At 43.5% G+C, this 17931-nt stretch overlaps 1 protein-coding gene across 1 annotated transcript; it reads left to right on the top strand.

Moving 5' to 3' along the window:
* The first annotated feature begins 985 nt into the window (after positions 1-985).
* On the top strand, positions 986-15012 carry tmem132a (transmembrane protein 132A). The gene is made up of 13 exons (XM_053418224.1): positions 986-1067; positions 1914-2140; positions 3607-3819; positions 3917-4122; positions 6209-6349; positions 6440-6706; positions 7235-7387; positions 7742-7937; positions 8082-8225; positions 8730-8932; positions 11360-11579; positions 11657-11848; positions 12596-15012. The coding sequence occupies exons 1-13, from the start codon at positions 986-988 to the stop codon at positions 13565-13567; spliced, it is 3216 nt and encodes a 1071-aa protein (XP_053274199.1). The 3' UTR covers positions 13568-15012.
* Positions 15013-17931: the final 2919 nt, after the last annotated feature.

Genomic DNA, 17931 nt, shown 5'->3' with positions numbered 1-17931 from the left:
CTAGTGAAATTGAATTCAGCTTTCCAAAAAATTTTGTTAATCACAATTCATTCATGATTTATCATGTGGGGAAATTCCTTTTTCAGATAGGGCCAGGTAGGTTTGGATAGCTTTTTCCCCTTAATAAATGAAATCGTCATTTAAAAACTGCATTTTATATTTACTCGGGTTGTCTTTGTCTAAATTAAAAATTGGTTTAATAATCTGAAACATTTAAGTGTGACAAATATGCAAAAACATAAGAAACCAGGAAGGGGGCAAATACTTTTTCACAGCACTGTATGTCTGTCCTCTGCATCAAAGACACCTGATTATAGTCACTGTTAGCTATCTAACTCTATGTAGTCATCATCCATCCCTGTACTGTTAACATCTGACTCTGCCATAACTCACTTATCTTCAAATTAGCATGACTAATTAAAAGCTGATCACACGTTTACCTCTTTCTGTATCAAGCTAATAGCTGGAGTGTACAGTGAGACTACCCTCCACCTTCAAACACTGGTTTTCAAAAGAATCTCCAGTCAAACACCATTGACCTGCATGTTCTAGAGCTTTTGACATTATCGAATGGTCTTCCTCAACAGCTGATTTGTTCATTTTCAGCAGTAGTTGTTTAAACCATTATCCTGAACATTTCCAGGGCTTCTTGTTCATGTTGTCTTAAGAGCTGAACCGAACAGATTGTGAAAAACTTAATCTGCCGATGAAGACGGGGATCAGCTCAGAAGTTGCAGAGGAAGCAAATAAACAAGATGAGACTGCTTTTGTTTACATGCAGGGATGGGACATTCCTTCATTATTATAACAGCATTAGCGTAGTTTTGAAATATAAGAAATACTAAAAGCACCTGACTGAGGTTGGGAAAATATAGTTGAATATTTAAAGTGTGAATCATTGCATAGATCTATCAAATAAAGAAGAGTTTCATAATGATTAAATGCAGCTGCTCACATAATACTGTGTTGCACCAGGTCACAGGTGATGGCATGTGTCAGCGGGTCCGGTGTGTGGTGGGACAGAAGAGGAGGTAGCATGCTGCTGTTCTTTTGGATTTTCACAGCAGGTGAGTCTTTACCATCGGGATTTGTTTTCTGTCTGTAGCGTCTAACTGAGTTTGACTTCATGTACACGTGTCATACTGCCTGCATATCTGCTTGTACAACTTTACGCTTTATTCCTGCTTCATTCTTGTTTTGTTCTTTTCAACCATGTTCTCTCACATATTTCTTTCTTTTTTACATTGTTCCCATCAAATATATAGACATTTGCCAGTACTTTGCTTCAACAATACAGTTAATCTCAAATGTCACTGCTGGACACAGTGTGTCATCCTACCTGAATAGTCCATTCTTCAAGTTCTATAGTCCCTCAAAGGTTCTACTGGTGTTAAAGGTGGAGTTTTTATTATGAGCTCAGAGAAACGTTCCACCTTCGACTAGAAACGATAAGTCACTCAGTAGAGCTCATACGCCTGCCAAGCGTATGGAACCCCTTATGGAACCACATTTAAATTTAGGCTACTAGATCTGAATGTTTATTTGGATCTGCAACAGATTACACAACCATAAATATCAGTCCCCTTAACATTCCTTTCGTCAATTATTCTCTAAGAAATCATCATTTTTGTATCACTTCCTGTGTGTTGTGTTACTTTAGCCTCTATATAGGCCGCACCATGACAATTCCATGTAAACAAATGACTATTAATATATAGGTTTACTTACTTTTGTCTTCCTGTTGTTGTAGTAAAAGAAAAAGTCATAAAAAAATCTGATGTTTTTTTTTAAGACAAACAGGAAAGGGAAGAAGAGTGGGATTGTTTTCCTCATTGTGGACTTTTTTTTAGGCCTCATTCTCTAAACATTTTGCTTCACAACTTTACCTTCTTTTTTCTTGTTTATCCCTTCAGTCTGTCCATCCCTCCTCCAGCCTCCTTTCCCTCTCTCCCTGCCAGTCCACATGTCAGTTGTCCCTCATCCTTGGCAGTTCCTGCCTCTGTCCCAGGCAGAGCTCGGCCCTCTTTTCTCCAACTCCAGCCCCTTCTCTTTCTCAAAGAGCCTCTTCATGATACCCCCACCCAACTGGGGTCCCAGACCGGGCCTCCAGGCTTCATTTGGCCCTTACTCAGTGACACAGGTAAGAGGAAAAGGACAGCTGAGATCTGTTGGTGGGTTAACTGTCGATGGTAATGCATGCTAGTTCTGTTCCAACCTCAGGAAGCCAACCACCTACAGTTAGGTCCATAAATATTTGGACATTGACACAATTTTCACCATTTTGGCTCTGTACACCACCACAATGAATTTTGAATGAAACAATCAATATGTGCTTTAAGGGCAGACTTTCAGCTTTAATTTGAGGGTATTAACATCCAAATCAAGTGAACGGTGTAGGAATTACAACACATTTCATATGTGGCACCCCCCTTTTTAAGGGACCAAAAGTAATTGGACAATTGGCTGCTCAGCTGTTCCATGGCCAGGTGTGTGTTATTTCCTCGTTATTTCATTGACAAGGAGCAAATAAAACGTCTAGAATTAATTTCAAGTGAAGTATTTGTGTTTGGAATCTGTTGCTGTCAACTCTAATTATGAAGTCCAAATAGCTGTCACTATCAGTGAAGCAAGCCATCATTAGGCTGAATAATCAAAACAAACCAATCAGAGAGATATCAGAAACATAAGGTGTGGCCAAATCAACTGTTTGGTTCATTTATAAAAAGAAAAAAACGCACTGGTGAGCTCAGCAACACCAAAAAACCCGGAAGACCAAGGAAAACATCTGTGGTGGATGACAGAATAATTATTTCACTGGTGAAGAAAAACCCTTCACAACAGTTGGCCAGATCAAGAACACTCTCCAGGAGGTAGGCGTATCTGTGTCAAAGACAACAATCAAGAGAAGACTTCACCAGAGCAAATATAGAGGGTTCACCACAAGATGTAAACCATTGGTGAGCCTCAAAAACAGGAAGACCAGATTGGAGTTTATCAAACGACATTTAAAAGAGCCTGTACAGTTCTGGAACAACATCCTATGGACAGATGAGACAAAGATCAACTTGTACAAGAATGATGGGAAGAGAAGAGTATGGAGAAGGGAAGGAACTGCTCATGATCCAAAGCATACCATCTCATCAGTGAAGCATGGTGGACGTAGTGTTATGGCGCGGGCATGTATGGCTGCCAATGGAACTGGTTCCCTTGTATTTATTGATGTTGTGACTGCTGACAAAAGCAGTAGGATAAATTCTGAAGTGTTTTGTGCAATATTATGTGCCAAATGCTTCAGAACCTTGACTGCAAAGGATTTGCAACCAAGTATTAAAAGTGACAATTACATTTATGATTATGTTAGTTTGTCCAATTACTTTTGGTCCCTTAAAAAGGGAGGGCCACATATAAAATGTGTTGTAATTCCTACACCGTTCACCTGATTTGGATGTAAACACCCTCAAATTAAAGCTGAAAGTCTGCACTTAAAGTTCATCTGGATTGTATCATTTCAAATCCATTGTGGTGGTGTACAGAGCCAAAATAATGAAAATTGTGTCAATGTCCAAATATTTATGGACCTAACTGTACCTCTGTGTCTTTCCACAGCTCATATCAGAGGCTGTCCTCCCTCTCTCCCCCCCTTTGTCTGCCTCCCTCCTCTCAGAGCATGTAGAGAGAGGAAGGGATAAGGCAGGGCAGGAAAGGTTCCTGTTGAGGACACTGTTCCACAAGTGGGGTGACACAAGCAACCGAAGGACCTGTGTTACCCTGCATGCCTTCAAGGATACAGAGGAGCACAAGGCCTCCTGTATAACACAGGTGAAAACTGCAGTGCTTTCTCTCCGTCTTTCTCAGTGATTCATTGCACCTTCTCCCTTAACTGGTTCTATCTGTCCATCAATCTGTCCTGGCCCAGCCTCCTCTAGGGCTATGTGTAGCTACTCTCACGCTGCCCAGTAACTGGTTCGAGGATCAGAACACAAATCGATCACATGCGGATTTGCACAAGTGGCAAAGTAGAATCCACCCTCACAATCGCATCCACCAGCGTGAACGGCAGCGGAGTGGACATCATCACAGCAACCCCGTCAACCGTCAGCGTGCGAGTTCTCCTTCACTGAGGTGAGGTGCTAAAGTTTGTTATTTCTTCTTGTATAAGTTCTTACATTTATTTTGGTCAGCCAAAATCACACCACACACTACTCCGCTCCTCTGCTCCCTTCACTGGTTACCAGTGGCTGCCCATATCGGGTCCAGCCTTCATCCAGGACATGGTCTGCGTCCAATGGGCTTGTTGCTCCCTCACTAGTCACTCAGCAAAATCATGACTGTTTGTTGTCCTGGCTCATAAATGGTGGATCGAGCTCCCCATTGACATCAGGACAGCAGAAAGTCTATACATATTCCGCCGCAAACTAAAAACATATTTCTTCCAACTATATCTTGGTGGAGGTGATGATGTCTAATAAAACACCGTGAACTTATTTTATTTTTTAAAGAAATCAGTTTAGTTGCAGTTACATGTAGTACTTTGTTGCTTTTTGAAGCAAATGTGCTTAATTGATTCTTGCTGTTCTGGGTTTTCATGCTTGAATGCACTTATTGTAAGTCGCTTCGGATAAAAGTGCTAGCTAAATGAAAGGTAATATAGTGTAAAGCCACTTCATGGTAAATATATCATTATGTTAACAATAACATTAACAATAAACCATAGATATGACAATGTATTCTGAGTTTTTATTTTCTTAGTGCACAATGTGCTTGAAAAAGGAGCAATTTTCAAAATATATTCAATTGTGTGGCTTTATTCAAAGCTACAGAACAAGGTAGGACTTCAATGTGCACCTCATGAATCAGGAATTGTGGTGCATGTTGGACATGTAATCGACCCTCTGTGTAAATTGTGGCTCCTGTTTTAGAAAAATCCCAGATCTGCCTCTGCAACACACAGAGAAATCTAAACTTGTCTGTCTCATGCCTCTTTTGGGGACGATATCATAATCTTGAACCATGACCTTCAGCAATTGGAAAAGAAGCTCATCAAAAAACAAGGTTTGTGAGTTTGATTAGTTGACAGCTAGGTTATTTAAATTCAATTCAATTTATTTGTGGACCAAGATTCAATATTCAAGAGTTTATTGTCATGTGCATACCAATTACATTAAGCAATTGCTGGCAATGAAATGCTTGGGTCACAGGCTCTCTTCTAGCAATGCTCAAAATATAACACAAGTAATATACATATATATATATATATATATATATATATATCTTTATATATCATATTTATATCTGGGGTGGTAGGGGTCTTTAATGATCCGGTTGGATCTTCCTACACCGCCGGTTGTAGAGGTCGTCCATGGATGGCAGCTTACGGTTCAGGGCGGTGCAGCTGCTTTACCAGGCGGTGATGCAGCCAGTCAGGATACTCTCTATAGTGCACCTGTAGAAGTTGCAGAGAATCCTGGCATCCGTGTTTAGCATCCCCAGCCTGCCACCAATTCACAACATACATTATCTTGAGGCACTTTACATAGTAAGGTCGAGACCATAGAATATTATTGAGAAATCCAACCGTTCCCACAATACAATCAATATCTAATAAATGTAAAATAAGTATAGGATTCAAATTGGTATCGCCAGACGTTAACAGTGAAAGACTGGGATTTATGAATGGGATCATAAAGCTTGACTGGGACATGACTCACAATAAATAATATAATAGTAATCCTCTACATTATAGCAGAGATACTGGAAATGTTGTGCCTGTGTGAATGTGTGCCAGGGATTGCCAAGCTGTTGATGGTCATGATGCTGGATTCAACATTGTGATGATTGTTGGCATCATCCAGTGTAGCACCACAGTGTTACAGTGTTTGCAGTTCTTTGCATTCATCAGTTACAATCAATTAAGCCAATGAACAAACACCACAAACAAACAAATCTCCATGAACAAAAAGCCCTCATCAGGCCGATATGAGCAATCTAATACATTTTTGTGCCGTTAGGATAGTTTACTATATGTAACTTGGAACATAAGAAAAAATGAGACTTTGAAACAGGATCATGAACATGCGGACATTCAAGCTTCAAGATTCAATCACAGGTGTGTGTAAAGCCATGAATCCTAATTGTCCTCCGTTAGCTGAAGATGACGATGATCCTTAGCAGTTACACGTGTGATACATGAATATATCTCATGATTCAGGTATCATCCAGGTGTTAATGGGGACACCCACGCAGATGTTCCACAGGCCCTCAGATACCCAAGGGGTCCTACGAGAAGCCAAATACAGCTCTACTACTCCAATTTTGACACGGTGGCCAACCTGAAGCTGACACCACCAGGGTATGTTGCAGTGAGTGTGATTCTCTCTCTGACTCTCTTCTCTCAATAATGTTTGTCTGATCTACTTGTACCCACTGAACACCCATCCAGATGTGTAGAGGACCGAGAGGCTCAGTCCCAGAGGCAGCTCTTCCATATCAAAGCAGTGGCACTGAGGGAGGAGGAGAGGGAGACGCATATAGGCCAGAGGAGGACCAAAGAAGAAGAAGCCTGCTTGAACAGGCAGGATGGGGAGGAGCTTAGCTTGGACTCCCATGTCGTGATTCGCTACCACAGGGGACCAGTCCTGATAGGACAGCCAATCAGGATGTCTGTAAATCTAAGATCCAACTTCAGCTCAGAGTTTGTTGTCATAAGGTGAGCAATAAATCATGTCAGTTTTGTCAAAATGATTTTTTTTTTTAAAGATGTAATCATTTTATTAATGATAGCGGCATTAGTTGATAGTATAAGTTGTAACAAAATTCCTAATCATAATCAGATTTATAAAAGTAGTTATAATTGCAGATATGGATCCTGCAGCTCTGGAGCCTGGTAGTTGAAGACCCATCTCCCATTCTATTCATTCTAGGGCTAAGTGATCTATTTGGAGCTCTTTACTCTACTTTTACAAAGAGCAAATGCTGAGACATGAGTAATATGATGTCTTCTTCTAGGACCAGCTGGAGGATTTTCACAGACGTACTGGGACATCCTGATGTTAAGGAATATTTTCACAATATTGGGCAGGTGGAAGAAGGCTGTCCTAGAGAATTATTTTATGTGCTAAGTCAAATTATGCATCCTGGTTTATGTTAGCAATTTTTAAATACTGCCAACAACTCTTGCAGTTTTACGTTGTAAATCTGTATGTGTGTATGTGTGCGTGTTTATGTGTGTCTTCAGGCTGAAGGTGAAGAAGGGCTTGGTGTCGATGGTGGCACAGAGAACCCTGACCTCTGACCTGTGGGCAGTGACCTTGGAGAAAAGTCAAGGATCCAAACATGATGTGTTGTCCATCCTCTGCCACAAACACAGTACACTCAAGCACTCGCACAAGTAGGCAGAGTTTATTTGCACATCAATTTAGTGTGCCAGTGAAACATGGAGTGAGGTTCTCTATAAATGAGAACACAGTTACAGCTAAAGGACCTAAAATCCAATAGTTGTTGAAATGTTTCTACCTCATGTGACCATAAAAGACCAGTTTGTTAAGTTTGGCATCTTTGAAACTTAGCATGTTAGGCTGAGCACAGTATTTGGGACCAGCCTCAAGGCCTCTAGTAAGGACTAATTCAATGGTCTAAAGGCAAGTCCCCTGTGTAATGAAGGTGGGATCTTCCCTCTGCAGCTACTGTGTTTCATTAGACGTACTGTGCATACTGACAGCTCAGTCTCTGTGTCGTCCTGCAGTTCCACCCTTCTTCTGCAGGTAGTGTGTCTGTCAGTAGACGGTTTGAGGCGAAGCTTCGGTGTTGCCATGACCGTGTCAGCTAACTGGTGGGTGGAGTACTCTGGGCGCAATAACCTGCCATCGCCACGAGGGGAGACAGCTAGCACCTTCTCATTCACTGACAGACACATTGTTGGGATTGCTCCCATCACAGAGGTACTTTTTATATATTACTTTATATTACTTTATATTTTCTTATTGAATGTATTTATTCATTCCCAAATCTTTGAAATCTTCTTAAGGTCCCTTTCATATGATATGTTTGAAGATAATTTAGATTATCTGGTCGTCTGTCCTCAGAGTAACAAGATCATCAACACCGCCATACTGACCAACCAGCGAGTATCACTTCCTGTCATTGTGCTGGCCATAAGCCATAATGGGAAGCTGTCAGATGTCACCGCTGCAGTCACATGTCACTCTACCAACGAGAACACTCTCAAGGTGAAACACACATCATTAACATCAGCCTGGCGCACTGATTAATTACTCTATGTTCCTTCATGTTTATTTAGACAAGTCTGACAAAAAGCAATCTTATCACACTGTCTCATACTGTATTCGATTTTCAGCAGCAGGTAACAATCAGCTATTTTTCCTGGAGAACTACATCAAATCTGTGAGTTTTAAAAAGCAGTTTGGTTTGTAGGAATGGTTCTGTGGGGTCAAGACACTTAACATAGTAAGACCTTACAATATAATAGAGAATCCCAACAGTTACCACATCGAGCAGCACTGATGATTGTGGAGAGTCATGATTTTCCTGGTATATAATAGTATTTAGCCTTTGTTATTATAAATATACTGATGAAGGCATCACTAATTTAATGCCATATTTACACATTCTTTTGTAACCCATCTCCTCTACTGACTTACTTTATGTCCTTTACTGTATGCTTCCTGGTGTTTCTTACATTTGTCCCCTCTCCGTCTCCATCCTAACTACAGGTGTCCAGTGATTGCTCCACCCTCTTTGTGGATGGCAGCGAATCAGGGTTGGGCAACACGTGTGCAGTGGTGGAGTTTCTACTGGGCGCGCTCAGCGGCTCTGTGTGTCTAGAGGTCTGGGCTCCGTCTGTGCCCCTGCGAGTTTCCTTGTCAGACCCCATTCTCAACGCCATCAGTGGCTGGAACCACCTCACAGAGAACGGGTACAAGACAGCCTGAATGTGTCCTCACCTTTCAGTCATGGTTTCCATATAATTCATGTACAGGCTGTGTTTGAGTTTCTAAAGATGATCAAAATATGAACTGAGACACATTTTTTAATGGTCTGTATTTATATAGCACTTTTCCAGTCTTGATAGCCACTCAAAGCACTTCACAGTACAGGTTTTGCCATTCACCCATTCACACACATTCATACATTACATTACATTACATTTCATTTAGCTGACGCTTTTATCAAAAGCGAATTACAATAAGTGCATCAACCCCGAGGGTACAGACCCAGGACAACAAGAATCAAGAAAGTACAATTTCTTCAAAATAAAGCAAAACTACAAAGTGCTATAAGTAAGTGCCATTTAAGTGCTACTAAAGTGTTAGTTTCAAAGAGTTGTTAGTGTTTTAATTTTTTTAATTTTTATTCAAGGTAAAGTCGGAAGAGGTGTGTTTTTAGTTTTCGGCGGAAGATGTGTAGACTTTCAGATGTCCGGATGTCGATGAGGAGCTCATTCCACCATCTAGGAGCCAGGACTGCAAACAGTCGTGATTTTGATGAGTGTTTAGCTTGCAGTGAGGGAGCAACGAGCCGATTAGCCGAAGCAGAGCGGGGTGAACGAGCTGGGGTGTAACGTTTGACCATGTTCTGGATGTAGACTGGACCTGATCCGTTCACAGCATGGTACGCAAGTACTAGTGTTTTGAACCGGATGCGAGCAGCCACTGGTAACCAGTGAAGGGAGCGGAGTAGTGTGAGTGAATTTAGGTTGGTTAAAAACCAGTCGAAGCTGCTGCATTCGGGATGAGCTGCAAAGGTCGGATGGCAGTAGCAGGTAGACCTGTCAGGAGGGAGTTACAGTAGTCTAGGCATGAGATGACCAGAGCCTGGACCAGAACCTGCACTGCCTTCTGAGTGAGAAGGGGGCGTATTCTCCTGATGTAGTACATTGATGTTGGCTATTGAGTGTCACACCCAGGTTCCTAGCAGTCTGAGTGGGGGTTACACGGAGTTGTCAAAGTTAATAGTCAGGTCGTGGATGGGAGAGTCTTTCCCTGGAAGGAAAAGTAGTTCAGTCTTGTCAAGGTTAATCTTTAGATGGTGTGCAGACATCAACTGAGAGATGTCGGTAAGACAGGCAGAGATTCATGTTGCTATCTGTGTTTCAGATCGGGGAAAAGACAGAATTAGTTGGGTGTCATCAGTATAGCTATGGTAGGAAAAGCCATGTGAGTGAATGACAGAGCCGAGAGAGTTGGTGTACAAAGAGAAGAGGAGATGACCAATGACTGAACCTTGATAACCCTATAAGTGCGTTCATTGAGGTAGGATGAGAGCAGGGAGAGAGGAGAGCCTGACACACCCAGGTCCTGAAGGGAGGAAATAAGGATCTGGTGGCTCACTGTGTCAAATGCAGCAGAGAGGTATAGAAGGATGAGGACAGAGTGCATCTATGTGCAGCACTTTCTCTATGAAAAGGAGAGGTTTGACTCATTCAACCTAATACGAAGCTGGTTGAAAATATTTGTCATCAAATGATATTAAAACCTCTCATGCAGTCGTTCTCCTCCAGCTGCAACTTTGGGACTACATCTGGGATAACAGATCCATTCAGTTCTGTGCTTATTACTTCCTCAGGGGATGCAGTTTATTTGATCTCCTCAGCTCAACATTTTGAGATCCCCAAACTTTAAATTACTCTCAAACTCTTATCCTTTAAAAGTCTTTTTCTTTTCAACCTCTTGGAAATACAGTGGCTATTGTTATTTTGATAGTACCCTCAATTCTCTAAACATGTGTTTCATCAGCACATAGTGGGACTTGATCCATCGTCCTAGATGTTTCATACAACATGAATTACATTTAATTTCATTTGTGTCTAAAGTCTGAAGTAAATCTGAAAATATTTTAGAATGGTATATCTTTGGGAGCTTTTGAAAAACAGTATGACTTACTGAGGGTGACTCAAAAAAAAAAAAAAAATGACCAGCTGTGCAAAATCTCTTTGTGTGATGAGTGTTCAGAAATAATCCTCCTGTCGCCACAGCTGTGATTTCTCATTTCTTAGTGACCAAAGAGTGAAAACATAATTACACAATCTACACTCACTGATGTGCAGACACACACTACTGGACTGAGGTTAAGACAGTTTAGTGCTGGGTGTGAAAGTGTGAAAGGCTCTTAGGGTCTGTTGAGCCTTAACCCTTATCTGTAGTCTGAGGTCACACATGTAACTTCTGTGGGGGGGACACAGGCGTCCCTCTCCCTCTCCCACACACACACAACACACAACACACGACACACACACACACACACACACGCACACACACACACAAACACACACACACACACACACACACACACACACACACACACACACACACTTTAGTTGCTCACGTGTCCCATGTTTCCTCAGGTGTGTGCCGGTGTATCAGCGCACCACGGTTCAGGTTCTGGCTCAGTTCACAGCTCAGGACTCCCGCAGTAGAACGGTACACCTCTTAAACTCGTCTGATTGGTTCGTGGATGTGACAGAGCTGGTCCGTGAGTGGCTGAGAGTGGAGGACCCTGGAGTGGCTTCCCTCGGCACCCAGGACAACCTGATTGGTTTACGGCCAGGAAAGACTTCACTCTATGTAGGTGATAGTTTTGTATCATGTCAGTTGGATCTCTCTCCTCTATCATCATCATCATCTCTCTCTATCTCTCTCAGGTTGTCTCGGAGCAGTGGGATGGCGTGTTGGGCAGATGTGACATCACTGTGACCTCCGAGCCTGTTACCCCTGCAGACCTTTCAGTACAAGTGGTCAATGGCCTCGGCATGTCAGTCATGGGCAGCCCAACACACCCTTCCATTGTCACAACAACAGTGACGGCCTACAATATCCTGTACAACCACCAACAGGTAAGAGAGCAGCCATTTTTGATGTGTGTATGGGATTTACACTCCTCATCTGCATAAGGCTCCCTCCCTCTAAACCTTTCCAGCCTTGTGTTTTCTGTAAATGGTCTGTATTTCTATGGCACAGCCAACAGGGGCAAGTCTGGGTTCAGTGTTCATAGGCAACTAGACATGCCTGTGTTTCTTGAAGATGATTCACCTCTCATCCAAATGGGTTGGCCAGCATGCTTAATATAACCACTCTCAGCATTGGTTAAACTCCCTCTTGTAAGTTAGAGCTAAGCGCTTTGCGTGTTCATCAATACTAGAAAAAAGGGTTATATAAATACAGATCATTTACCATTTAAAAAATCCTGAAGAGGTCTAAACCTCTTCAAGAAATATAAACAAGTCCAGATGCCAATCTACACTAAATATGTAATAGTCCTGAACAAATAAGGGGAGAATCTTCACAGATATATCATATTAGTACTCTGCTCTGTGATGGTTCTTTAAAATAAGATGCCGAAAATTCTCCCTCTAAATGAGGGCTCAGCTTCCTTTGTGCCTGTATGCAGTATTACGTTGGCTGTGGTCTTGTCTGTTGGGTTTCCAGCTGGAATGAAGCTGAGGTTGGCCCTCTTTCATCACTGTGATGCCACTATCTGGCTGATACTTGACAATAGTTAACGGTTAACACATGCGAGACAGTTAAGAGGACAATGACTTTTGAGGTCTAATGATAATTCCATGCATATCATTTGTCTACAGGAGGCGTCCATCAGCGTTTGGCTTCAGTTTAGCGATGACGCCGCCTCCCTCCTCTCCTCCTTCAGTGACCTTCCCTATTTCCTGCGTCTCTCCTCATTGGCTGAGACTGTGGTTGTGGTGACACCGGGCCCCAACCAACGCATCTTTGCCCAGGGCGATGGAGGTGGGCCGTTACTGCGAGCAGAACTTCTGGTTTCAACCTGCACTGACCAGCCAGTCACCTCCAACTTGATAATCGAAGGCAACACAGATTGGACAGACACAGGGGGAGGAGGCAGGATTAGGAGGCTAGCAAGGGGATCTGGTTGGATAAGAGTCAACCTAGACCTGGGCTTCCTGCAGCCATCAGGGGACAAGGGGGAGGAGGGGGAGGAGTTTGAGTTTGATATATCAGACATGCTGGTTGAGTCAGACAGCAATGTCTACACATCAAACTTTGATGAAGACAACAGTGGAAATGTGAGCAACGACTACTATGACAAGATAAGCGGGGGAGTGTCTAATAGAAATTGGAACAAGGTGGGGAACAGAGGCATGGTCAGTCGCAACAATCTGGAAAGAGCTGTTCTGATGCCAAGCCAGCAGGAGGGCTCTGTGTACTTCTCTCCAAGCCATGAGAGAGAGGGAGAGAGGGACGAGGAGGGTGGACAAGGAACTCGAGAGCTGGAGATCGGTGTTGGTGCTGTCCTCTCTCTGCTCTGTCTCTCTGCCGTCCTCTTCTTGGCAAACTGCCTGCCCTGTGCCCTGCGAGACAGGAGGAGGGCAACGGCTGAGGAGAGGATGGAAGGGGAACTAGAGGGTGGCACAAAGGTAAAAGAGGAGGAGGAGACGATGAAAGAAGAGGCAGAGGACATCGACGCAGGTGAGAGGAAGAGGACAGAGGGTGAAGACGACATAAAGCAGAAGCAGCAGAAGGAAGAGGAGGACCAGGACAATAGAGAGGACATTAAAGAAGTGGAGATCATTTGCTGACACATTCACAGGCTGAGCTTCAAATCAAATCTGTCCTCATTCTAATAAAAAAGCAACAACGAAAATGACGGTGCATTTAAAACCTCTTGGAGATCTAGCTGCTCCAAATATCCAACTAGGGACAGAAATACGTCCACACTTTGTTCACTGCTGAGGGTCAAGACTGAAATTAACTGATACTCTGGGCACTATTCAGGGTTTAAACTTTTCCTTTAAACTCTGCAGTGGCTCTAGAATATAAGAGGGTCGTCCCTGTCTCCTTTTAACGCTAACCCTAACCCCCCGAAGATTCATGGTAGTGAGAGTACCAGTAACTATGTGATATGGGATATAATGCCACAGCATTACTCCAATGCACCAGTTTGTGGTCTCTCATACCCCCGTGCAACTGTGACATCACTTTGTTTTCGGGATGTTTTGTAGCGTCACTTGTGACACAATGTGATGTTGCACTCTAATATGTAAATTCAATTTCACAGCTAAATCTGTTGGTTTAGATTCTTGAATCCAGCTCATACTTGTTTTTCACTATTTCACTCAGATTCAGCTTTATTCGTCTAACTGTGCATAACTGTCATCCTTTGTCATTGGTTTGTGTGACTTTAAGTTTTGAGTATGGATGTTTGTTTGATTTGTTATATTTTTCCTGATGCACCAGGGCAAATAACCATTTCACCTTTCAAACCTTTGTACAAATTGATAAGGGCAGCATCACCATCAGGTAGCTTTAACTGGCTGATTTAGGAAAACCTACTTAGAACAAGGTCTTCCAAGTCCTTATTTAGAGACCTCGAATTTTAACAGTAGTTTACAGCATGACAGCTGAAACTGAGCAATGCTTCTTATTGAGTATCATAGCCTAAACAGTTCGGTGTATCAGGGTTGGCTTTAGCCATCACCACATTTTCAATGAGGTTTAAAAATGTGGTCAAAGGAACATTTACATGTTCACGGCAATAGAGCGACTGTAAATACTACTACTGCATCTATTGAGAACAAGAGCTCCATGTAATAATCCTGCTGACGCTACAGGATTTATGGTGATAGTTGCAGTTGTCTATCAGTGCACCCAGGCTTTATTCAGTCCACTGGATCTTTACTCAGTCAATCAGACATTTATAAAATCAATCCGGTCTTCACTCAGTCGAACCATGATGCAGTTGATGATATGTGGTTATACACATCAGTGGACTTGAAAGCAGGTTGACAGAACATGATTTGCTCTTATTAAATAAAATGAAACTTCCGAAGCAGATGAGATTTCCAGACCAATTGTACCTCAGTGGATTGACAGCTGTTGATGTCTTTATTCTATCCAGTGTATATACTATGTATTTACAGGCCATTGAATAATGACTTTGTATTTTGAAACTACATATTTTAATCCAAACCTGAATCTTCTCTTTTCTTAATGTGTCATCTCGTCTGTGGCTTTATCTGATCTAAAATCTGTGTGTTTAAATGAAATAAAGGTTTTGAAGGACAGCTGCTCCCCCTGACTTGTAATGACAGAAGTTTGATGAAGCGGAGCTGTTAAAAAGTGTGTGTTGTGCACATAGGACTGCATGAGATACGATTGTAAATGTCAAGTTATGGTTATAATGAGGTTCGTACAGCGACGTATTCGAAGTCGGTCTTTATTAAACCTTATTAACAGCAGAACACCTGTGTGCATGTTACCGGTCTGTCCATCAGCCTCACCCAGGTCTTCCTTCACATCCTGTTACTACAAAATAAAAGCATCCCTTACACTATTATTCCATCATACCACATCTCCCTTTCTTTGACAACAAAGGGTGGACTACCTTTGTCTCTGAAGGTCTTAAGGGGTTTATTGTGCCCTTTTGCTGGAAGACCTGTCCCTGATCTGTCCCTGTATCAAGCATGTAAAATAGAAATAAGTAACTTACACTTTACCATACTATGAACTGTTACTTTAGCAGGCTGTGTTCTTCAAAACGTAAACTCTCAGGTTTCAGGTAAATGTAAGCAGAACAATTTCACAATCACATTTCACTCTTTTTTTTTTTCTTTTTTGAAGACAAATCAATACATCACCAATCAAGTCTCTGTGGCTCTCTAACCTCTCTCCCACACCTGGTCCGCACAGTCTCTGTGGCGGGGCCCTCTCTGCTGGGAGATGTTGTCACTGGTGGAGCTGGCTCTGGTGTGAGTGAATCTTCTCCCCCCGGTGACTCATCAGCGTCGACTACCCCACTGTTGGTCTGCAGTGGCACCAAGTGATGCCGGTTCCTCCTCAATGTGCCCTGAGGCACCTGGACGATATAAGAGCGAGGGGTGTTGTGTGTAGATAGCACTGTGCCCTGGACTCGTGCATCGGTGATCCACACATCTTCCCCAGGAACGAGTGGCTCCAGGTTTCTCGCTCTGTGTCTCTTGTCGAAGGATCTTGCGTCGTTCCTCCTCTTCTCCCTTTCTTTGGTCTCCAGTGCGTTGTAGTCAGGCAAAACTGGATTCAGCAGGGTCGGAAGGGCAGGAACTGTAGTGCGGAGGCGGCGCCCCATCAACAGCTCAGCTGGGCTATAGCCATTCTGTAGAGGGGTTGCTCTGTAGGCCAGCAAGGCAAGATATGGATCTGATGCCTTTGTTAGCAGGTTTTTCACGGTTTGCACCGCACGTTCCGCCTCCCCATTGCTCTGAGGAAACTTGGGGCTGCTCGTGATGTGCACAAAGCCATAGTCTGCTGCAAAGGCTTTAAAGTGGCTACCAGAAAACTGGGGCCCATTGTCACTTTTAAGAAATTCACAAATTCCATGACGAGAAAACATGGACTTCAGGTGCACTACCACATCTGTGGACCTTGTGGGTGCCAACAGCGCAATTTCCACATACCTTGAGAAATAATCTACTACTAGTAGATAGGACTTGCCTTTCAGCGTGAACAGGTCAGGTCCCAAGGTTTGCCAGGGTCTGTCTGGCAGCTCCGTTGGCAACAGTGGCTCTTTGACGTTCCGTCTCTCTTGAATGCAGGTTCTACATTTCAGCACCATGTCATTCAGCTGGCTGCTGAGTCCTGGCCACCATACTGTCTGTTTGGCCCGGCACCTGCACTTTGTAACCCCCAGGTGTCCCTCATGTAGTCTCTGCAGCACATCACCTTGTAAGGCTGATGGAATGACGAGCCTCGTGCCCCGCAGCAGCAGTCAATCGTGCACAGTCAGCACTGCTCTATCAGCCCAGTAATGTCTCAGCTCTCCCTGTAGTTGGCTTTTGTCTGGCCAGCCATCTGTGCAGTACTGTATCAGAGCAGAGCATGTGCTGTCTACCTTCAGGTGCTCACGTAGGCTACTTAGATAATCTCCACTGACAGGAATGTTGCTGATGACAGAGTCTACATAGATGTTGGTGTCCTCTAGTAGGCTTGCATCTGTGTGTGCTCTTGCGGCTCTCATAGGAGCACGAGATAAGGTGTCGGCTGTCCACAGGCTTTTGCCAGGGACATGATTGACTGTATAGTTGTACCTCATGAGTCGCATCCTAAATCTTTGAATTCTTGGTGGGAGGTCATCCAAAGCTTTCCCTCCCAGCAGACTCAGCAACGGCTTATGGTCAGTTTCCAGCTCGAATGGTCTGCCCAGAATGAAACAGCTGAACCTTTCACAAGCCCATGTTGCAGCCAATGCCTCCTTCGCTACTTGAGCATAGCGCTGCTCTGTTGGTGACATTGACCTGGACGCATATGCCACAGGAGACCACATGGCATCGCTCTTCTGCAGCAGGACTGCCCCCAGGCCAAAGGAAGAGGCATCAGCAGAGATTTTTAGTGCACTGTTTGGGTTGTATAGTGCGAGCACCGGTGTGGATGACAGCTCTGTTTTTAACTGATCAAAGGCGGCCTGCTGCTCTGTCCCCCAGTACCAGTGGTTCTTCTTGGACAGCAGGTCTCGTAGCACTTTGTCTTTTTCAGCCAAGTTAGGCAAGAAGCGGCCCAGCTGATTGACCATACCCAGGAAACTCCTGAGTTCGCTGACGTTTTTGGGTGCATCCATCTCTTGGACTGCTCTCGTCTTCTCAGGATCTGGTTTCACTCCATCTGCTGAAATCACATGACCCAGGAATCTGACTGTGTGGTGTGAGAGCTCACATTTGTCCATGTTGAGCGTAATGCCGGCCTTTTGTGCCTTCTTTAGCACCGCATGCAGCCGCATATCGTGCTCGTCCTGTGTCTGTCCCCAGACCAGGATGTCATCCATGTGACACAGTTCCCCCTGCAGGCCACCAGTCACTTCTGTTATCATCATCATTTGAAAGTGCTCTGGGGCTGAAGCTATGCCAAAGGGTAGCCGGTTAAAATAGTAGCGCCCAAAAGGCGTGATGAAGGTGGTGTATTTGGCAGACTCTGT

The sequence above is a fragment of the Pleuronectes platessa genome, chromosome 3, assembly GCF_947347685.1.
Source record: "Pleuronectes platessa chromosome 3, fPlePla1.1, whole genome shotgun sequence".
Classification (NCBI taxonomy): domain Eukaryota; kingdom Metazoa; phylum Chordata; class Actinopteri; order Pleuronectiformes; family Pleuronectidae; genus Pleuronectes; species Pleuronectes platessa.
The sequence above is the reverse complement of the archived record's forward strand: the minus strand, read 5'-3'. Positions and strand labels throughout refer to the sequence as shown.

Bases quoted from the DNA above. Each gene is read 5' to 3' on its own strand.
- tmem132a (XM_053418224.1), top strand. From the start codon at position 986: ATGGCATGTGTCAGCGGGTCCGGTGTGTGGTGGGACAGAAGAGGAGGT. The intron at 6,350-6,439 runs GTATGTTGCAGT...ACACCCATCCAG, and splicing joins CTGAAGCTGACACCACCAGG to ATGTGTAGAGGACCGAGAGG. The intron at 11,580-11,656 runs GTAGGTGATAGT...TATCTCTCTCAG, and splicing joins CAGGAAAGACTTCACTCTAT to GTTGTCTCGGAGCAGTGGGA.